General features: G+C 35.2%; 1 protein-coding gene across 17 annotated transcripts in view; it reads left to right on the top strand.

Moving 5' to 3' along the window:
- The window catches only part of PPFIA2 (PTPRF interacting protein alpha 2), a 321,853-nt gene that overhangs the window by 287,100 nt on the left and 10,917 nt on the right, over nucleotides 1–23,836 (top strand). For 16 of the 17 annotated variants that reach the window (XM_017804349.1, XM_017804347.1, XM_017804348.1 and 13 more), the window contains 4 exons: nucleotides 15,212–15,293; nucleotides 18,835–19,035; nucleotides 21,144–21,206; nucleotides 22,598–22,627. In XM_017804349.1, coding sequence (XP_017659838.1) covers nucleotides 15,212–15,293; nucleotides 18,835–19,035; nucleotides 21,144–21,206; nucleotides 22,598–22,627 — 376 coding nt within the window. Of the gene's footprint in view, nucleotides 1–15,211; nucleotides 15,294–18,834; nucleotides 19,036–21,068; nucleotides 21,207–22,597; nucleotides 22,628–23,836 lie in introns of those variants that run through there. The other variant, XM_017804363.1, reaches the window with a different exon arrangement.

The raw sequence follows: 23,836 nt of genomic DNA, 5'->3' as shown, positions 1-23,836 counted from the left end.
ATGTACCACAAGGGACGAATGTGTTCACTTTGTTCACTTTCTTATGTGTTAGTTCTTTAATCTGGGTAAAATAACTTAAGACTTGACACATACAACTGCATATATGACACTACTACTTCATATATGAGATTGCTTACCAAGTTTTGGGTCTAGAAATAATAGGTGTACAGGTAATCTCTTATTAATGTTCTGTCTAATCTCACATAATTAGACCTTCCCATGCTTTCTGCTTTTCAAGTCTTTCCTTTTTTTCTCCTGTGTCTGTCTGTCCTTGGTTGTTTATGGATTAGATATAATCAGAATGTTATCTGCCAGAAGGAAAGAAATCTTTCGTTTGCAACTATGACTATTCAATTAGTCTGAACTGTGTATTATTTATTCTAAGTTTATGTTCTGTAAATATGTCATGAAGATATTTTTTTCTCTGTTCCTTTTAGATTTGCCTGTCTTCATAGTTTCTCACTTTAGAATCCTCAGAATTGCTTTTAAGATTCCTCTTAATTTACTATTACAGAAAGGCTAACATACATTGCTAGTTTATGTGTGTATATATATATATATATATATTTACACACATATATATATTATATAGTTGTAGAGGAACCATAGTATGGGAAAAAAATATAACATATTGTGTTAGAGATATACAGGAGATTCTACTGAATCATGGTAGTCATTAGAGTGCCAAGCTATCAGTAGAGTGTAAGAGAATTAACACCTCCTTGTGAGAAATGCATTCACAGAATCATGGAATGGATAAGGTTGGAAGGGAGCACAGTGTGTCATCTTGTCCAACTTCCCTGCTCAAGCAGGGTTATCCTAGAGCACATGGCACAGGATTGCATCCAGACAGTTCTGAAATATTAGTCATGTGTTTGCATGACTTACCTTAGAAAGTATTAAGTTGAAACAGTCTAGAAGTCATTTAATGAAAAGTTTGTCTAGGTAGGTCAGATTCCTTTCTGCCAACACTTAGCAATGCATAATCCCCTCTGGAAGTAGCCTTCCCATACATACAGTAGCTGCAAGATTGCTGTGCTGTGCAGTGCAAATGTGAATACTGTGCTGTGTAACATTAATGGTGGTGGAGATGTGTATAAGGTCTTTTAAGAGGTAATAAAAGAAGTCTGAGAATCATTTCCTATCTTGTGCTATAGCAGTAAGATTTAAGTCCAAACATTTGATTCCTTTTTACTGCTAAACAAAACCACTCCACAAATCCTGCAGAGACAGTGAGCAGAGTACTGGAACACAGAGAAAAGCAATTCACCTTGTAAGGATTTCTGTGGCTAATTTAAATTAGGATATAAAACTCCAAAAGACTCAGACCCACCAGTAGGACTGTTAAAGGACAGGCTAAAGCAGGGAAATACTACTTTGTATTACATTTTGGGTCTGAAAGAGCTTTATTTTTGCTGGCTTTGTCACTTCCTTTACAAAATGAAAACAAAAACCACTACCAAAATAAAAACAAACAAACAAAAAAAACCAAACCCAAACAACCAAAACCCTCCCCAAACCCAAAACCAACAACAAATACAAAAAACCTCAAAATGTTGATGCCAGAGCCAATTCTTTTTTCCATAAAACTGGTAAAATACCATGTACTGTAACTGTGCTTCTCTTTTACACATGGAAGTTAGGTGAACTGGCTTTCAGCCCTGTTAATAGCTCCGCAAATATCCCTTTCAGTTCAGTGGTAGTTCTGGTGCAGGAAAGCAAGGATTCTCCCCTTGATGTGAAACAAAGGTCTAATTCATCACTGTGATCAACACAGGAGTACTGTGATAGTAATCATGAGCTTTGCCAGATTTTATTATTAGCTTTGATTTAGTTTGGATAGAAGTTATTATAAAAGGACAAATTCCTGCTAAAATGATATCCACGGTATTCTTTCAGTTTAATTAATCTCTTAAGTGAGAAATACTTAAAATTCTGAATATCTAATTTTGCATTTTTGAATGTATTCAACTTCATCAGTAATTTCACAAGGATGCCTCTACCCCAGAGATGAAAATGCATGACATTTCAAATTGTCAGCTCCTGCAGACAGTAGGTACTAATTATCCACCAGGTGTCCTGGCTACCTGCTCCCTCAGTAGCAAGTATGTGCATTGATTCTGCTTTGACCTCATGGAGTTACGAACACACTGCAGTGTGTTATCGCGTTTTAGCGCAATTTCCAGGCATAGAATAGGGTACTGAAAAATACATTTCACTCTCAAAATTTAATGAGAGAATATAGTAATTCTGAAGACCAGTTCTCTCTCTAGTGATTGTAGTGTCATTAACCAAAATTTCACAGTTTCCCTGCTTCTTGCTTAGAAGATGCTATTTAGATGTAAAATTTCTTTCAGTTTCAATTGCCTACTTAGACATCATTAAAATGTAATTAACAGTTTGTCTCAATGATATGCTAGACATTTAAAAACCTCAAACCTCTCTTTTCATCCAACATTTAGTTGTTACAGTAGATTTATTAGAAATAAGTCTTATTCTTAAGGCATCAAAGAGAAATTAGGGAAGCTGTGTAGAATTTTTAAATTATACCCAACATAATTTTAAAATTATCTGAAAAGATGAACTTAAATTGCCTGAGTCATCTATAGATGCTTATTCTCAGACATTGAATATATGACAGCTCTAGTTAATATTGAAACTTTTAAGGTCTTACTATTTGTAAATTGCGCATACAATCCTTGGAAACAAAAGATGAAGGTAAGGGGTTTAGGGTGTTATTCCATTATTTGGTGAAAATAAATGATGTTGGGTTGTGACAAATTTTTATTATTTATTATATATTTAAATTAGCCTTTATATTCCACTTCCCTTGTTCTATATAAAAGCTGTTAATATTTTATATATAATATCTTCTGCCTTTTGCGTGACTCTCAGAGCCTATTTGCCTAATGAGTAACTACTTCAAGAAAACTCAGAGTTTAGGACTGGAAGTATTAATGGCACAGATACCCTTGTTATGATCTGATTAGTGAGAGATGCTTCTGCACAAATTAAGGTGCAAATGAGACCATATGCTTTAGCCAATAATGTGGGGTTTATTTAACAGTAAATGTGAGGTAGAGAGATAGAAAGAAATAGGAAAGTGGGCGGGGGGAAGTGGGTGGATGAGAAGGAGAGAGAGACAGAGAGCTCATGCAGAAGACAGTCATCACCCACGGATCTGGCAGCATCCTGTTGCTTCTTCTTCCCCCTGGGCTTCTCAGTGGTGGGGGTCCCAGAGTCATTCTTTGGGGGGTACCACCTTTGTAAAGTCTAAGTTCCAGGTATCCACGAGGTGGTCACAGATGTTACCATAACCTGAGGTGGCATGCGTGTCAGTTGCTTCCTTTCCCACAGTTTGCCACAGTGAGAATTTTTGTCCAGATGCATTAACCAGGATGTTCTAAACAGATCCCACCTCTACTAGGCCTGGAATTAGTGCCTTCCTGTTGAAAATTTCTCCCATCTGTGTTTATCTCAAGTTCCCACTCTGGTGATTTGTCCTCTGGCAAGTTCCTTCTGTGGCCTTGACAGTGTTTTGAGACAGGCAACTGCGATCTTTAAGTCCTTACAACCCTCTATCACCATTACATCCACTTGAATCCCCTAATGATTCAAATAATTTTCACTCATCTAGGCCATATATTTTGGCTAAGATATACTCTCCAGAAGGCACCCATCACAAAATGAAGAAGAGATTTTCTCTTAGTATTTTTTTTCCTAGTGATTAACCAGTCTCTCTGTGGAAAACAGTCACCTAATTTACAATTCTGGATTTTGTGGTTGACTCCAGCTACCAATTCTCTGTGACTCTGTATACAGATGTTCATAATATCATCCTTTGTGGGTGTTGTGAAAGCTATGCACAATAACTTCACCTTGGCATTCGCTCAGGGTTGTTATGATAACCAAGGCAGTATCCAGCATAGGAAGTTTGGGTCAGTCCAGTTTCTATTGCAACTCATAAAGGTTTGCAAAAGGTTCAGTTAGAGGCATAGTGTCTCCTGAAACAGCAGAAGTTGATCAATGTGTGTCGCACAAGACAATTTCATACCTCAGAAAATGAGTAGATAACACTTGTCTAAAATAAAATAAACTGTATTCCCCTTAAAAATGCACATCTCCACTGACCTCATTTCAGGTAACAAATTAAGACACTTAACAAAAGCTGTATAAATGTTTTACTGTCCTTTTCACTAAAATACCATACATTGGACCCTTTATGAAAATAATCTTTAACAATGAACTCAGCCAAACTTGAAATATTATCAACAAATAGAGTCATGTTTGCTTCCCTTTTTGCTATAACTGTCCTAATGAACATCATTTGTTTTCTCCTTGTCCAGTTTTGCTTAGGCATGATGTCAAATTGCCCTTATCCTCACTGGTGGCAAATACAGCTCTAAAGAGTCTGGCTTTGTCTCTGTACGCTGTAGTATAGCTCTGAGTGCCAGCAGTATATATCCTTTCAATTGTAATTTTTTATTTCATTTGCAACAATATGTAAAGAGGCAACAAATAAGTGTCTGAAGAAGGGAGAAAGCTGAAGAAAGAAAAGACTATATATGTTAGATGTTGCCTAATGTGTGTAATAATTGGTCATAATCCCTGACATTCTTGGGATGTGCTTATTTTATCCTGTGCAGCAACATAAGGCAAGGTTTGAGAGACATTTAAGTGCTATGTAGTCCTAGATTGCAACACAGAGGGGATTTTGACTTTGTGCATGCGGATAGTACAGTGAAAGATTAGCTTAGGACATCCCTTCTGCAGCAATCCCAAATACAAATTATCTCCATGAAAAAGAATTTACAAGCAAGACAGTTATTCTGGATCATGCTGGCGGGATTCCAGTCCAGAAACTGATAAATCCCCTAGTTTAATAATATGAGTCAAGTGCAGAGCTTTAGCTTCATTTTTCCTTCAATTTTGTTTGATTTGACTCTGGACAGGAATCTATTAATTCCATAGTTCCAAAACAAGCTTAAAGTGTGAGGTTTATATTTTCCAAGGCAAATCAAAGTAAACCATTCTTTTCCACAAACCTGTTTTTGGGGAGATTTACTCCACAGCTACATGCTTTTCTTTGCCTTCTGCCTTCAAGTTCATTGCAGAAGAGCCTTGATGTGCCAGGACACACACATGTGCTTGCATACATGGTTAAAGACTTGTAAAATGAAGACTTCAGTAATTCTCCTATGTAAAATTGTGGCTTAAAAAGAAATTCTTAGTATTCATAGCCTTACAATTAACCTTGCTGAGAGGATTGCAGTGCTGTTAAGTCTCAGCTGACTACAATGATGGACATATTAAACAGCAGGAACATCCATATGAACAGAAAAACATATTGAATTAATTGACTCCTCTTCCTTTCTACTCAGAGAAAAAAAAAGAATGATAGGTATTGATAAGTTCATTTCATAAACAAAAGGCTGGGACTTTGATTTTTTTATGGGCAAATCCAAGTTTTAGATCCCTGTCAGCAGGCAACTTGAAAAAGTGTCTAGGTAGAACATTTTGTGGAATAAAAGTTTGAAACACCATAGTTATCATTTAGTTGCTTTTGAATCCACATGATGTCCCTATAATTAGGTTAATTAATTAGGTTTCATGTGTGCAGTTGCAATTAAGATTTGATGTAGTGTATTTGTGATTACAAAGAATTTCTGTCTTCTGCAGTATGCAAATTGCTCTTTCTAATGATTTTCTTAATTGCATACATTTTGAAATAATTAATCTAATTGGATTAATTAAGGTCTTTTTCTGTGCCATCCATGTAATGTTCCTCCGTACTTAATCCTTATTAAACAGCATTATATCCTAAACATACGGTAGCTTTTTTTTACAGTAGCTCTTAAGAATATGAAGCCTTTTTCACCATCCAGTCTTTTATTTTCTGAATCAGGAAAATTCAAGTTTTGCATTTAATTTCTTTCCTTCCTACTTCATCTGTGAGAAACTCCCTGATGTTAGTAGCTTTCAGTCTGATAGTCAGTTCTTCCTCCCTTTCTAGCAAACAATACAGTGTTCAGTGGCTATTATTTTCTAATTTCTCATTTCAGCAGAGGAAGGAGAGGTATACAGTGTTCTGATATGGAGTTTCGGATTGTCTGCTGTGTGCAATGTGGTTTTGTCTTGTCTCGATCAGTGTCTAGTCTTTGAGACACACATAAAGATGAATTTTCTTTTTAAACTTAATTCCTTTAGCAAACATTTTAACACTTACTAGAACACTGGAACACTTACTTCAAATCATTACTCAGTCAGAGCTTTTGCAATGTTAAAAAATGTATGTTGCTCTTACATTGATACTTGGAGCATTTTTAGCATTAGAAATGTAAAGATAAAAGGGTATTTATTTTGCAGAGATTATTAAACCTTACTTGGATTATTCTGATGATGAAAAGAATGATACAACATATTTTATTCTATAAATCATACTTTTAAAAAATAATATTTTTATCCTTCATTAAGTTTTTTAAATTCTTTTCCTCATAAAAGTTAAGAATATTTGTATCAGAACGTTGCAAGTTTCATCTACATGTATAAGCCTATCCATTGCAATTTGGAATTTCTGGATAAATATAAGCATGTATCCTAATGCATACAGCTGGCTCTCTAAACAATGATGTCCAGCAGATGCAAATATCCCGTCCAATTAACTGTAGAATTAAGACTCAAAGGAAGAATGGATAAAACAACAGAAGAAAAAAATCTACACAACCTTTAGATTAATACACTCTTAAGGAAAATGGAGTTCCTTTAATAAAATGTTGATAAATTTGTTGTCTTTTAAATAAAAGGCAAACTCCAGAATTAAATATCCATTTTTCTCTGCTGTATTTTATTATTCTAACACAAGATGGTCAGGAAGTAATGGATTGTCCCTTGATCCTCTACTCCTGTAGTGGCCTTCAGGTCCCATATGTTATCCTCAAGTGACTGCAAACTGCCAACTCATTAAAGCTCCAAGAAATTTACTTATATTCAAATTAATCCCTCTGTTTATTTCTCTCTACACATACCCAAAGGAGGACTCAGAGGAAGATGCAATGAGTGGGAGTTCTGGTTCAATATACTCCAGCAGGTTCAAAGTTAAAAGCTTTTTCATCAAAGGTGTTCAAGTCAGTCTTTACAGTTAGCTTAGTAGAAAATGAGCATGAATCATGAATGCATATTCAATTGTAGTGCTACTTCCATCAGATTTGGTAAATTTTTGAACAGTTGCTAGTTCTTAACTTATATTGCATACCTTCGTTGTCCTTCCCTTCTTTAATTTTCCTTTCTTAAACTTTCTGTGTATATTTGTCATTTATTTCCACCTACTTTTCTGTATGGTACTTTCTCTCCTCTCTCCCAGCTGTTCTGCTGAGCTCACACACATGAAAACAAAATTTAAGTTCTCAAACTTCCTGAAATGTCTGCAACCTCTTAATTAATCAGAGTACAGGCTTTTCACCCCAAGTTTTCTATTGCTGTATCTACCGAGTGTTTTTATATTTCTGTAAATCAGTTGTTAATAGAAATACAATATTTTGAGATGTCTGGATTTCATTCAGGCATATAATTTTCTTTTTATGATGGCAATTAAAGGATGCTGAAGAAATTTTATTATCAGTGATGGCATCCTAGTTTCTCCTACATATACTATACCCATTATATTGGCAATAATAGGTTACCCAGAGGGTAAATCATTCATACCGATGTTGCTACTGACCTAGTGTTAATATGACCGCCAAAATTAAAATACTGCCTGGCATAAATAGCAATTGCAAATGTTAGTCACCGATGTACATCAAATCTGCATAGAAAAAAACAGACTAACAAAAAACCAACCAAATCTAGGTTGTTTATGATTTATGAGATATTTTGCTGAAATATTAATAAAGTGCACATAGAAAAGTAAACCTTGGTTTGTAGTCCACTCGATTTTATTGTGTCTCTGTAATTTGCTTAAATCCACAGGTTTGGGATTTTCAAGATTTTTGAGGTTACACAAAAATCCCTATGAAATTATCACATCAAAGCAAAGAGCTTTAACTTGAAAATCTACTCCGCATTCACTGTTTTTACAGTTCTTTGGCATGAATATGTATTGTAGATGGAAGATCTTTGCTAATAAATAGCCAGCATGAATTAATGAAAATCTCATTTTGACAGATAGATCTGTTCTTCACAAGAACACTTAAATTCTTTAAAGCATTTAAAGACCAGTTAGAAAGATTTCTATAGTTATAATGGTGGTATTATTTTATCTATCATATTATTTTTTTATGGGCTATTATATGTTCATTAACATTTATGTGCTTTTTTTCCATTCATCTCTCTTCATCTCATGAAAAGCATATCTGGGTAAGTTAAAACACCATGGTTGCTGGACATATCAATCTTCAGCACCATGTTTATTTTCTATGTTTTATTCTTATTTCTTTTTGTTTTTCTGTGAACCTTATGTAACAAATCCATGTAGAAAATTGACCTAAATGAAAACTTTCAAAGCATTCAAAATAAAGGTAAACCTCAAAAGCATACACAAATTTAGGTCAGGACTTGCTCCTGAATTGCTTAACAGTATAGATTAACTAATTGGAGATAACTTCTGTCATTTTTTTTAAACAAATACGTTTTAGAAGGTCTATTTTTTTTTAAATAAACAAATATTGGAAGATCTAAAGCTCAGAATCACAAAAACATTTGAAAGTTTAAGTCAGTGGAAAAATTGTGAGAGTGAAGGCCTAGTTTAACAAATGCTGTTAATGCATAAATTCTGTTTAATTAAATCACAGAAGTCTCACAGAGTACACAATTTCTTTTTTTTTCTGTTTGAGCCCTCATCTGTTTCAATACAAACATATATGCAAAAATGTTTTATTTGTGCATATAATTTTACTATTTGCTTTTTCATCAGTTCATTTTTTTGTTTGTTTTCAGTTTTGTAGTTGTTAACCTGATGTCAAGTTTAATATCTTCATTTCCTTTGATCTCTTGTACAAATGCTATTTCATCTTGAATAAGAATTTGGAATTTAGGGACAAAATTTCATCTGTTCAAAGCTCCAGCTTTCTAAAGGTATAAGGGTACAAAACCTAAAGAGAACAGGGCTTACCCTGTTTATTTAGAATACGTGATTATGAAATGGCTTTATAAAAGTAGATTTGATAACATTTGATCAAACTGGGAGCACCAAGGGTCTCTCATGTTGTACAATACATACAAGATTGCAAGACTATGCATTATGCAAGTCTATTTATTTTATGGGGAGGAGTTGCTTGGGGTTTTTTTAATAGTATCTTTCTGCAGCTCTAATTTTTTAGGGTCTGTCTTAAGCATTCTTGAATGTGCTTCACCTAGTTTAAGATACATATCTTCAGGAAAAAAAAAAGAATGCTACCCTTTAGCTTGCTTACTGTTCAAATGTACACCTATAATTACAGCATTGTTAATCCGTGTTATCTGGAATACTGTGAAATTTATACTTCCTTATTTTATAGATTTAAAACCTTCTGTTTATTAATTGCATCTTGATTTCTGTGTTTCAGTCATTTTTTCCAAGACCTCCTTAAAATTAAAAACAAAATATGTCATAAAAAATGGAAATTGAATTTTGACCATTGTTTTCAGTCTGAATATTATATCAGGTATCAAAAAGGAGAAAAAATGAGGATTTCAAATTATTTAACAACCAGATCACTTAAGTGTCAAAGTTGAAACAAGACCTAACCCAGGTTTTAATTAGTACAGTCTTTAAATCAGTTGGATCATTTCAGATTAAATGAAATCAGCATTGTGGGGCAATATGGAATCTTGAGACTCTCCCTACTCCCCCACTCCTACTTCCTACTTTAAATTAATTTATAATATTGCTTAAAATACATAGATAAAGTGTAACTTGATATTTTTCTGTTAGATATTTAAAATCATTATTAATTTATACAAATTCAACTACTTTATTTTTTAATACAATGTCCTAAGATACAGGATTCTAGCCTGTCTTAAGTATTTAGTGAACAATAATAGAAAGGATAAAATCCAAATCCAGCTTAATTAATTAGAAATCCTCTCTTCTGATTTTTGCCATCTTTGAATGTATGTTAGATTTCAAGTGACAGATGTGTTTAATCTTAACTTGAAATCATAGGATTACTCAGACAAATACAAGCTGTGTGGTCTATTGTCTCTATTTCTCTTTTAGAAACCAATGATGTATAATATTTTGTTATAAACTGAACATTTAGTGTCAGTGATAATAATAAACATAATAATGTCAGTTAATAATAAGAAGAATCATCAGAGGACCTGTGGGGTAAAAACTTCAGTCTGTTTTCTTTTTAAGAAAACGTCCATGAGCAAAGACCATTTTGCAATCTAAATTGCCCATTAGCCAAATTTTTAAATAAATTCTGCTTGATTTTACAAACATGATTTGGCTCTTTACTTTACCATGTCCCCTTTTAAATTTATCTCACATTTATTATTACATTTTAACTAAGAGACATTATATAATGTGTGCTATATAATATCCTTGAGGACTTCTCACGTGACCCCTACTAGAACTATCAGAGTAAATCCTATTTTTTGCAGGAATATGAAGATTTGTGTTCAAACACTGTTCAAGTATCATCAAGACAGTGTGTGGACTTTGTGTATTGCACAGAGTGTTTGCATTATGTGTATTAGAAATTTCTTGTTTACTTGACAGGGGAGCCTCATCTTCATGAAGAAAATTGAGTGTCACTGAATGACGCACTCTAAGTCAAGATATCACTAACTTCTTACACAAATTCTATTTAAAGAATATCAATATCTTTAATAAACTTCATTGATTTTTATGCAATTAATTGATGACAGCTGCTGATACAGACCTAGAATTTTTCTGCAAGGGAAGGATATATATGAAATGGAAGATTTGCAGGATAATAGCACAGTTTAATTCTAATAATTTCCCTCTTCCTATTGCTCCCTCTGCACCTCTCCTGTCCAAAGGGATATTGAAGTCCCCATTTTATGAGACAGTTTTGCTCTCAGATTTGTAGGTTGATCTGGGAAATTGTGCCTGGCTCTTAGATGAAAGGTGCTAAAGAAAATGGCCGAGTGTAGCAGTGTCTTCAAGAAGTAATTTTGGGGAGGATTAAACATCAGAAGTCAATGCTAGGAAGGTAACCCTGCTTCTTCAACACACCACAACACAACTTGACATTATGTGATTTTTATTCTGCTGTCTTTGATAAAAGTGTGAAAACAGCCCACTTTATGAGGCACTCTCTAAAACACATAAATACAAGTATTTCTCAGATTTTGGATTAATATTAAACAGTTGATTTTCATGAAATTTCCTGACTTTGCAAGACCAGGATCAGGATAATGATATATTTTAATCAGCAAATTCCAGTTACTCCTATAATGTCTCCAGGAAGGGGATTTTATTCTTGAGCAGTAATAATGTTATCTTTAAAAATACGGCTTTATTTTGGAATTCATTCCAGTGGTAGTAAGTGGTTTGAAGCCTTATCTTCAAAATAGTAGGATTTCTAGTAATGCCTAACTAATGTTAATTTTTCCTTATCAGCTTGTTTTCATATGTTGCCAAAAAAAAATAAACTAACATGGAAATAATTGCATTTTAATTCCCAACTCCTTATCAATGTAATGTGGACACATTATATATAACATGTAGTACTCTTCTGACAAAGTCTGAGGAGGAGAAAATCCCCATGTTCCCCTGCAAAGCATCTTCTAAATTAGACAAGCTATATAATGCTTCTCATGATCCCCAAACCCTATCTTTGAAATGAAGGGAAGAGGGAGGGAGTGTTGAGCTTTAGTCTATTTGTCTCTTCTTCCCTGTGATCATTTATATGTTTCTGATTTCAGGAAGCCAGTGACTATCCCATAATGACAACAGTAGACAACATTCTGTCCATTCTGAAGTACTTGGTTTATATTCCAAAATAGGCAGATCACTTGATTCATTGTTCTGGTGATTTGCACTATTGATCAAAACAATATATATTTTTTTCCTACATGATACTTTTAACTTACTGGAAGAATGGAGTTTTTTCCTATAGTACTAGTTCATATTAAAAAAACCCAAGACCTCACCACTGGAGTTTTCATTGACTTCTAATTAAAGAATGTCTCTCTTAGTTAAAAGATAGAAACTCTGGATTTAGTTTTGGCTCATAAATTGAAGATTCAGGTTTTACAGATCTCCTAGTCTGTATTAAGAAGTCGCCAAAGACTAATGTTCAAAAAGTAAAATATTATTTAAATAAACTTTAATATTAAAGTGGGGTTTAAGAGAAACATCTGAGGAAGGAAGTATAAGTTTTGGAGGATAAAATTCTTTTTAAGGGAACAAAATATTATAAAAATCCTTTTAGGATTCCTCCATATCAATAAGTGAGGCACTGGCCTTATGATGGCTGTATTTCTTGTGCATGTCCAAGTACAGGATTTTTAACTTTTCACTAAAAAGTATTTTCAACCCAAAACAATTTCCTTCCACATGCAAAGACCATTTGAATTATGTTTATCAAACAGCAGGCTTTGACTATAGCATATATATAGGGCATCTTACTTCTGGCCCTACTTTCTTCAGCCAGTCAATAACCACAACTATATTTTCCTTTAGCTCTGTGAGCCAGACTGCCTCCAAAGTAGCAGAGGTGCTTTCCTGCGCTTGGACGAGCGTATTGGTTTGAGTATCACTGGAATAATTCTAAGCCTCCACAACAAGCCTCAGGCTGGTTCAAATGTTGCAAAATCACAGAAGACTCCCCAGAAATATGTGCTTTGCAATTCCAGTATAAAGTAATCAAGTTTTTCATGGAAGTGAGACCTTAAAGTGCCAATGCCTCTGATGGCATCTCAGTTCCTGAGGCCACGCAGAGGTTTACCAGCAAATCAAAAAAAGAGGCCAAAACTTTCTCCCTATCTCCTTGTCGACCAGGTGCTGCTGCTCTCCTGCTTAAAGCAGGAGACAACACAAGCAAGGAAGGTCAGTGACCCTCAAAGCCATTATCTCCTTCTTAGCACGTTAGCCAGCCCTGCTTTTTCAGCTGGGATAAATGAAGAGAATAGCCCATATAAAGAAAAATCTGGGATCAGGATCCTCCAAGGATGGTGTCTCCATGGGACACTAGCAGGTGCTGCTCCCTGGGCTTGAGCTGGCTCTGGGGAAGGAGTGCATTGCACAGGGTTTTGTGGAGTGTGTGCTCTGCCATGGGATACTGAGAGTGACCAGATGAGGAAGGGGCATTCCTGAAAGTTTGTCTCTCCCTAAGGATGGCCATGCAAGCTCACAGAGTGGGTAGCAGCAGGAGTTGTGCAGCCTTGTTGTGGTATCTGAGGGAGGTACAGCACTGCTGTAGCACCCTGATGAACCAACTCTGAGAGAAGGCTGCAACCCAAATACCTCATCCACAGGTAGCTGAGTTGTGGTCAAGTCTGGCCATGCCTTAATTCTGCTCTCCTATGCAGGCAGGTGAATACATTTCTACTGGCCTTTATTACTTGTCTCCTTGGGAATATGAGGTTTCTGAACCTCCATCAGCTGCTGAAGTTAACATGGTGTTTGTGTACCCAGAGAGCAACTTCTCATTTTACTGAGAGTTATGCTTTCAAAGAAATCAAGGATAGTTCTAGAGTGTCTTGGGATATCTGAATTACAAAGGGTAAGTTATACTGTAAAGGATGTGTGGGAGGAGAGGCTAGATCAGCTTCAGTAACACTGCCAAGTACTTGTAATGTGCCATATTACTAAAGCAGAAACACAGAAAGTAAAGTAGCTTTCCTGCTATTAATATTCAGACAGAGATTTAAACCTGTATGCAAAATTGCTTGTTTGAGTTTCATTTTCTGCTAAAGCCAAATTTTCTCAGTCTGGCCCCTTAGCAGTGCAAAAATTCCCAAAAGACTACTTCTTGTAAGTAACATCACTCCATTGCTTTTATCTGCTGTGATTTTGTAGTACATATATTTGAAAGGCTGCTAAGGCAGTGAAGAATTGCCAAGGGATAACTGAACCACAAAGACGGTAGTAATAAAGGAGAACAGAGCAAAACTGAAGCTATAATTCCAAGATTTTCTTGTTATGTGGGAATGTAAGCACATTTTAATAATACATTAGCATAGTCACTGTCTAATTTGTTTTTCACTACAGCTTGTTGCTGAGAGCACTCTTTTGTGTTTCACTCAGTAGGAGGCAGCTGAAAACATGTTGTTAAATACCAGAAAAAAAAGAGTTTTGAAGGACTACTTTTTCTATGCCGTCACCACAGTAGATTCTCTACTCCTTTTCCAGGATTAAAAATGTCTGGTGAAATAGTTGAATGTTTTTAATATAGAGCATTTTCCTGATAGTCTGGCTGAGTAGTCTGTACATAACTATACCAAATATTTAATACTGCCATATTAAAAGTATATTTTAAGCTTTGAAAATGATGTTTTACATACACACATTGTAGTCCAGAAAAACCACAGATGTGGAAGTTGGATTGGTAGCTGATCAACTCAATAGAAATATATCTATGTATATGTATAAAATCGAAAAACTATATCAATTCTATAACTATAAAAATATATACAGCAGTAAACCATGTAGATTTCTTTTATATGTAATCAATAGTTAAAAAATCCAAACATGGAACTATTAAAGATACAACCAACTCTTAAATAGCCACAGATGGCGTATTTCAGGTGCAGAATAGTTGTACTCCAGAGGCCCTAGCATTGTGCATAGCTTGTCTAGCTGGTTCAGTGTTTCAAACACAGACATCTCTCAGATTCATCTGCATTACATTCGTGCTTATTTCAGGTCTAGAAGTTGCCAATTCTGGGCCTTTCCAGAGCTGAGTTAGACTCAGGAGGAATCCCTCAGTTTTCTCTTCACTAATGTCTTTTTTTATATGGGTGATCATTTAATATAGAGTATATCAATTCTTTATTGCTTTGCCTAAGAAGAAACAGAAACCTCACCTTTTGTATGTTAAGTGTTTAAAAGGATGTTGGGGGGAAAAAAAGGAAAATATGGGAATGAATTAAGGAGTGCATTCAACAGGGGAAGGAGCTGTATTGTTCACTGGTGTGTTCTGCGCTTTTTTATGCCTGTCATTATGTTTCACTGTTGTTACTCTTAACAAAATGGCACAGTTGCATCTATATGTCCCTACACATACCTCCACATATTTAACATTTCTTGATCTATTTTTAGACATGAACTTCTGGAAGAAGCTCGGAGAAAAGGTTTGCCTTTTGCACAGTGGGATGGGCCAACAGTAGTTGCGTGGCTGGAGGTAAGTGTTGGCCTTAACTTGGAAATGTGAGTCATGTTTGTAGACTACTTCTGTATGCTTGTCCTTATAAATTTTAAAAGAGACTATTACAGTCTTCTCCTTACCCATGGTGTGTATCAGAGACTACAGCTGAAAAAAGTAGGACAGGATTCCACAGTGGTATGAGGACAGGAAATGTACTTGAACCTGAAATTTTGGGGGGACTAAATGGATAGTTTTTGGAACCCATTGAGAAAAAACATTCAGCAGAACTGTCATCAATTTTGACAAAAATCAATTAATGTTTTAGATGAAGGAACTATTCAAAAAATACTTACACAGATGCTGAGGGGAGGAGAAGGCAGAAAGAAAGGAAGTTCTTATACAAATACATAGTGACTTCTACATGGCAAGGCTGTAACATTTCAGTGGTGATACAAGCTCTTTGTTGGCTCAAGGAACAAGTGTCTATTCCTTGCTATCTCAAGCATTTCTACATATTCCTGCCTTTTCTCCTCTCTGCTGTAGGTATCGTCCACTGATCATCAGATAGACTTTGTAGAGTTTTTCCTTTCAGTTGAAAAAAAAAATCCCTCTCCAAAGCTTTAACAGGAATATGTTAGTGAAGAAATGAAACATAAGAAATGAAAGCAGCTAATGTCTTCAAAATTTCTGCTTCACACTGAAATTGCTGAAGGTACCTAACAAAAAAGATGAAATGAAAACTGCAGAAAGCCAGTTGAAGCATTTGCATAGATTTGGAAAATGCGATGATATTTTCCTTCCCAAAAAATATCTCTGTTAATGTGGAACAATACTTAATTTGGCTGCTACTTGACTTTTTCATAGGACTTTGGGAGCTCTGTANCAGAAATATTCAGTATTACAGTAAAAGCTAATTTGCTGGAGAAGTGAACATATAAAAGTCTATACATGTCTACATACCAAGAAAGATCTGCCCTTGGTGTCGTTCAGGGCAATTCACAATTTGAATTAGTTTTTGACAAGTTAAATCCTCATAGTTTTTGCCTTGATTTGTAGCTGAAAAATAAGATATCCTTCCCACTGTCTCAGAGAGGGGCTGTAAAGAGAAATTGAGGGGAATTTCTTGGGAATTATGATGGGAGTGGCACAGGAGAACACATGAGGAACTTTATGTTGCAGTATTCAATGGAGATTGAATACTGATGATAAAAAGATAGGAGGACAGAAGTACTGTGTTTATTCAATGAGCATCAGTGCATTCAGTCAGCAGATGGATGCTGTGCATTTCATACTCTCCTGAGGAAAAATTTAATATGTGACACTTTGACTAAAGAATGAAATAAATATTAAAGAAGACAAAGGCTCAAATTTAAGAAGTATATGTGATCACAGTTGTGAAATTTTCAAACTTTTCAGGGCTTAACTTTTCAGCCTTAGTATTTCTTCTGGTTGCTTATATGTAGCACAAACATAGTTTAGATATATTTTAAGAATTTGGGGTTTTCTTAATTAACTCAGAAAAAGTATATCAATCTTGATATCTGAGTTATCTGTCTAGAACAATTACTGTGTCCTCTTTTTAGAGCTAACATAACATTTTTTTCTGATAGAGACAGCTATTTGCTGAAGAATTTACTTATTTTGTTGAAGAACTAATTTACCTGATGAGCAGCAAACATTTGAATCTGTTTCTGCAGGGTGAATAACTCCCAGTATTTATGCTTTTCTGCTTTTCAAGTGCATATGTGAAAAAAAATTAATGTCATAATAAATTAGATTATGAAATACATTTTAAAGCTATGCATAGTTTTCTCATGGCCCTTTGTTTACGTGCAGATGGTTGTTATCTACATAATTTTTGTTTTCTTTTTTTTTTTGCTTTCACGAAACTTTATATTTTGTTACAGTTTTTTGGAATTAGATCATGTTTTTAAGGTTCAGACTATCATTGGATGGAGGGTAGTGGCTAATCCCATCAGTGGGAAGGACTTTTTAAAACACAATGCACTCATTGCTCAAACTCTTTGATGCATCAGGACTCAGCACAGAAAAGCTTGACTGAGCTCTTTTGGAACATGAGAGTCAAGTCTGTTTTCTAGGTGACATAAAAGTGAGCTAACAGCTGTTTTTTAAGGAAATATTTCCCATAGGAGGTATGACTTCTTAATAACCACTCAATGATTCCCTGTACTGTGTCAAATGAAATGAAAACCCTTTCAATTTGTCGCTGCTTTCCAGATTTGTTGGTGAATTTACTGGTGGCATATTTTGACTCATTTCCTTGACCTCATGTCCTCTTTTAGTAAGACATTATTAAGATTAAAAAAAAATAAAATAATGAAATCAGCTAATTCTGATGGCCTGTTTGAGATGCACCTAGCTAGATCTTTCTTTTCCGTTGTATGTCAGTAAAATGTCAGTGATTATGGCATTCATTGCTTATGTTTTTCTCACAGGCTTTGCTAAGTATAATGTACTTCATACTGTGATAAAAACTTCTCACATGTATGTATCCCTGATATGGAATTATCTCCTTTGGGAAAAAAGAGCTGTAGATACTGACAGCCATATTAATGGGCCATTGCAAAATGAGAAAGCTGAGAAAATCAAGAATAATTCATACTCAGTAGGTCCCAGGAAAGACTGCTAAGAGCAGAGCGTACCTCTTACAAGGAAAGACTGAAGTGGTGAAGCTTGGGGCTGTTGCTGATCTGGGCTAATAAGTTTAATATAAAGAGAGGAAAAGCATGCAAGTACATATCTGCTAAATCCACAGGTGATGTAGCTGAGTTCACACTTTGCTGCAACTTCTAACCAGTATTTCTAGCTAGGATGTGACACCATACCAGACTGTATGCAGATTTACTGTAAGCTCTGTCCCTGCTAGGTTGGTTGTCTGAACTTTGCTTGGTTTATTTCTAGTAAGAAATTAAAAGCTGAGAAGTGTACAACTGTGCCCCATGAGTACACCATGGGGACTTATATGGAAAAAAAAATCATTTTTTGTGCAACAGTGAAAAAATTACTTAATTCCTCTTAGATTATTTTCTGTATATAATATTATCAAATGGGCAGTAACACTGCCTTTGCCACTACTTGCTCATTAAAAGCCTGGGAAAGGAGTAGCCCAGGGGAATGCAGGCACACAGCTCTAAAGCTACTTCAAAGCATGCCTTGCTTTAAAGTTCTGGTTACAGTAAAAGCAACAAAATGAATTCACATGAAGCCATGGCAATTTCAAAGGTTCTGAAGCAATTTTATTTTATTAAAGACTGTGATGTTCATGCTTATTTGTGTGTGTTACCATGCTTATTCAGATTGATAGGTGTCCTGATGATTAATTATTTAATATTGGTCATTAATTAATTGATTAATAGTGGTCACAGCACCAAGCCTGACAGAGTTTGGACAACACTCCCAGGCACATGGTGTGATTCTTGGGGCTGTTCTGTGCAGAGCCAGGAGCTGGACTCAATGGTTCTAATCGGTCACTTCCAGCTTGGGATATTCTATGACTGTCATTGCATTTGAGAAATGAAGCAGTGCTTTGGATGAAGCATGTCCTTTCTCTTGGCAGCTGTGGCTAGGTATGCCAGCCTGGTATGTTGCTGCCTGCCGTGCCAATGTGAAGAGTGGAGCTATTATGTCTGCTTTGTCCGATACTGAGATTCAAAGAGAAATTGGAATCAGCAATCCTCTTCATCGCTTAAAACTCCGATTAGCAATCCAGGAGATGGTATCACTGACAAGTCCATCAGCACCTCCAACATCCAGAACAGTGAGTCCTGTTCAGCTAACTTTTTCTTCCCCGATTCACACTGCAGGAGTCTGCAGAAAAACTTCTGTAATACCAGAGTGGCTCTATGGTAACACACACTTCACAATCAATGGGAACGATCTAATAGAGACTCAGAATGGCCTGTTCGTCACTTGATTGATTGTTGATTGCTGATGTTTTTCCTTTATCAGATATTCTTATTTTTTTTTAAGTCATGCTTCTGATTATCCCTGATGTTATTTAAATTATCAGTATTGAGCATCTTGTTTGTAATTTCACCTGTATTTTTGCCTTTCTCTTCCTTCAAGTCATCTGTACCAGCCTAATCAGAATGTGTTTCTCTTTTTTTTGTTTGTTTGTTTCTCTTCTTTTATTTTTTTTGGGGGGGTGAAGGGTAGACAGGAGTTGGGAGAGGTTATGTAGGAACACGGCTCTTTTGAATTTTTGAATTGCTCCTATTCCCCTTTTTTGCTCCCTTTCCAGTGTTATCTAATCTGAGTCAGCTGGCTTTAGGCTCTTCAGGCTTTTAGGAGAAGCAGTGATTGGAGGTGTGAAGGGAGCCATCTGGAAGGTAGAAGTGGAGTGTGTGCATTCAGTGAGCAAGGGAGAGAGAGTGGCAACAGACAGGAGGGAAGCAAATAAAGAAGAAACAGAGATACAAGGCAGAAAGAAAAGAGGAATATATTAAAAAGAGCAAGGAAAGAGGATAGGGGAGAGTAAGAATCAATATGCTATAGACAAAAAAGCACCTTTTAGTTGAAAATGAAGGAAAACAGGCCAAATGGATGAGGAGAAAAAAAAGAAGCAAGATAACAAAAGAGGAGTTTCATGCTGGGATGTGGTGATGATGATGGCTATGAAAGAAGCAATGGAGTTGGAAAAAAAAAGAGGCTTGATCAGGTGGAAAACACAGCATAGAAGTGAGGGACATAGACTTCTACTCCTGTAGTGTAGCTCAGATGTCCACTACAAAGACAATAATGTTAATAATAATAATATTTATACTTTGTAGTATCATGTCTTCATGAAATTCCTGGAGAATCATTTGGTGGAAATTAGAATTCAGATACCTTACAGAGGTACCAGATCTACATAAGCAACTGGGCAACAGGGCTCTAATGTTGCTGATGATTGGCCTTTTATCTTCATATTGCTAGTGTTCTTTAAATATTGTACTTCCACATCTGATACTTTCTCCCCTGAGAACAGTTTTATGTGCCATAACCATGGTAATACTATGAATCATAATGGATTTTACTTAAGAAAGGCAGAATAGACTCAATAATGTTGAATTACTACACAAAATTAATTTTGATTTTAAAAGCATAAGAGCATATTTCAAAGCATAAAAGTATTTACACTTATGAAGTGAGAGAACATTACATTCAAGCTAAAACTATTAGGAATACTTTTGCCTTGTTCTTTTTCATTCTCCCTGAGCAACTGTGAGCACAAAGCTGTCCTGCCCTGGAATGTGCATTTCTGAGTCCCAAGTCTTTCTGCCTCCCCTCTTTCTCAGCAAAGGAGTTAATTTACCTCAGCTCTCCAGAAAACATAGCAGACACCTGCACCCCCTCCCTGCCTCCTCTCATCATCCTAGTAATAATCTGATGGAAAACAATAGGATGAGGAAAAATAGTTTTACAAGTGAATTCTCTTGACATTTTTATTTACATAAACATGGCGAAAATAATAATAATTATTTAGATTACAATATGAGCATGTGATGTGTGCAGAATATTTGGGCTGGAAAATCTTTGGGAACTGAAGCTTACCTCCAGACAGAGCTGTGAGCTAAAAGTTGAATTTGCCAGTTGTTTATGAAATGTAGCTTTAATTATTATTCTTTCCTTTGTGGCGGTGCTCTGCCGGATTTCATCCATCAGTTCTAGTTGAAATACTCCATCACATCTGTTCAGAATCCACTAATGGAAGATACAAAACAAGTTGTCTAAAGTTGTCTCTAGTTGCAGCTTGGTAGAGGCAAGAACGTGGTTGTGCTGATGGTGATGCTATGCGCTGTTAACTTACAGTGGTGCTGCCTTTCTTCTTTACCACTGCTTACCTAATGTGGATCCCACCTGCCTTCCTGCGGGCCTTGTCCATAGCCCTCAGGCAATGTTTGGGTGACCCATGAAGAAATGGAAAATCTTGCTGCTCCAGCTAAAACGGTTAGTCTTTCCATTTCCATTTAAAAAGGTTTTAGTGCCCCAAAAAGAATTGGGCTGTATCTGCTTTAACACAAATGCTGTATCTTCTGTAGGATGCTTCCCAAGCATGCTATTAGAAAGTCACAGGGAGTAATGAAATTGAATTTAAAACAGTTACATAACCTGTCAGCAAAAGAATTTATAAACTATATCGCCATCACAAAAATTGTGTGACCCTAAAACCAGTATTGGAGTTTTAGAGTACATAATACTTTCAGTGCCAGTGTGAAACACCATTTAATGAAATGAAATTGTCACGGTTACGAGTGCAACATTTCCACTGTACTCTACTCCCCAATGCCTCTTCTAAATATAGTTTTATATATGCTGACACAGAAAGAAATAAGAAAGGCTTGAGAATAGTACATTACACAACTTCATGTTTTCATTAGTGCTGTGTTTTGCTTTTTAATTTTGGGTGCATGGAGAGTGTAATTTACTGAGTGATTTTTGTCAAACCTCTCTCTAAATGCTAAAATAGTTCTGACTTTTTTTTTTTTTTCTTGGAACATATGTTATTTTAGGTTTTGGGTTTTGGCATTACATCATAATAATTCTATAAAGGTGCTTATAAAACATGATACAATCCTACAATGAGATCTCTGAAAAACCAATCTTCAATTTGGAAAACTTTATAGTCAGACCAATCCATAAATGGTAGGAGAGATACTGGAGCTAAATTTTGGTGCAGTAAAGACATATCTCTTAGAAGTTTATGCGTGTTATAGTATTTAAAGTTTTATCATCAACATTAATGAAGCCAATTCTCATCAATAATTTATTTTTTTTTTAAACTGAGTTAATTTCCAGTTTTATTATTTTTGGTAAAGATAAATGCAAATATAACAACACTGAACTGACTACTGAAGAAGTAGACTTGATCCTGTTTAACTGGCCAGCCAGAAAAATACAGTTTTGCCATAAAAAATGTTATGTAAAAAGCTCCTTTACAATACATTCTCAAGAAGAGAGCTTTTTGTTGTGAATATTTTAAAATCTAACTAGAAACAAAAAGTGACATCTCTAAAGCCCAATTTATAAGTAAGTGGTTGTGTTTTGATTATGAAACTGTGAATTGTTTAAATAATGCTTTAAAATTTCACTGAGATATGATGATTTTATACCATGAAAATTCAGCTAGATTTGCCCTAGTAAGATTTTATGGGTTTGGTCTTGTAATTTTTCAGGTAGTTTAGCCCAGGATGTTGCCACTGATTGGAGTTATTTTATCAGGTCATTTTATGTATATTTTTTCATTTTTATTAACATACATATGAAAACCACATATTTTTATAATTCTTTTTTGTTGTCTTTTTACCTGCTTTACTAATTGGTTCCTGCTCATAATACAGAAAGAGTCTGAAGAAGGCAGTTGGGCTCAGGTATGACCTTTCATGTGATTTTTTTAAAGTGAAAGTTAATAATAATATAATTGATTACATCAATATGTATATAGTACTGTACTGTGACAGGATCTCAATGGGTGCATTACGACACGTATTTTAGAGTTCTTCTAATACAAAGAATATATTCTCTGGGCAGGTTTGTTAGACAAAGCAGAAAGAGGTACATATGCTGTGAATAATTTTCATTAAAAAATTACTACATTCCAGAGACATATTCTACCTCCCACTTAAAACTAGTAGAAGTATTTGAGAATAGGACAATAAAATATGTCAAGAGTTTGAGAGCTAACTTTTCTAAAATTACTCTGAATTTTTTTTTTAGAACAATCGTATAAATCACACCCAAGTATCAGTCTACAAATAGTTTTGTATAATTTAGTTACACTACCAATTAGATAAATTTTTAAAACTTCTTTCTTTCTAATATATACCAATTTTTACACAAGCTTGCTATCTTTACTGATGGCATTCCTTTTCTCTTCAAAATCTTACAAGAATGAGAGATGAGTGGAATTTATTTTCCCCCACAGAAAATATATCTGGCTTGTACTGTGTTATTCATTTTTGTATAATGGCATTAAAAGCAAAACCAACCCTATGAAAGTGATGCTCAAAGCTGAGCATGATCTTGTTGAGGAAGTGTTAACCTTGCACTTTGAGTTCTCTGTTCTGTTAAGATTTGTAGTACAAAATAATTGACAACAGTGAGATGTAAAAATCTATTTTGCATCTTAATAGTGCAACTTGCGTAAAAATAGATCAATATGCATGTTTTTTCATAGCTCTCTTCCTCACCCTATTGAAATTTTAGCTGAACAATGAAGCCTGAATACTAGCCTCTAGGAGGAAGCTGCTTTGCTCCTATCTCAATTAATTTATTGAGCTCTACATATGATACACTTAGGTTCAAGCTGTTCACAGCTGAAAAGGTCTCATTAAAATGTAGGCTTGAGAGCCAAACAACTGAAATTAACTTTTACTCTCAAAAGGACTACAAGTGTGTAACCATAAAGTTTCATTAGATAGTATTTAGAAAATCCTATTTCCCACTAAACAGTGACACAAACCTCAGTTGATTCTCTGGAGCCATGTTTGTATTACCAGATTCACAGTAGGATTTGCCTGGCATGAATATTCTAGAAGGTCAGTTGAAAGCAAGTAAGATTATGAAACACACACGTTTTG

Source organism: Lepidothrix coronata, unplaced genomic scaffold (assembly GCF_001604755.1).
Source record: "Lepidothrix coronata isolate B3197 unplaced genomic scaffold, Lepidothrix_coronata-1.0 Scaffold9, whole genome shotgun sequence".
NCBI lineage: Eukaryota > Metazoa > Chordata > Aves > Passeriformes > Pipridae > Lepidothrix > Lepidothrix coronata.
This window is presented reverse-complemented; position numbering and strand designations above follow the sequence as displayed.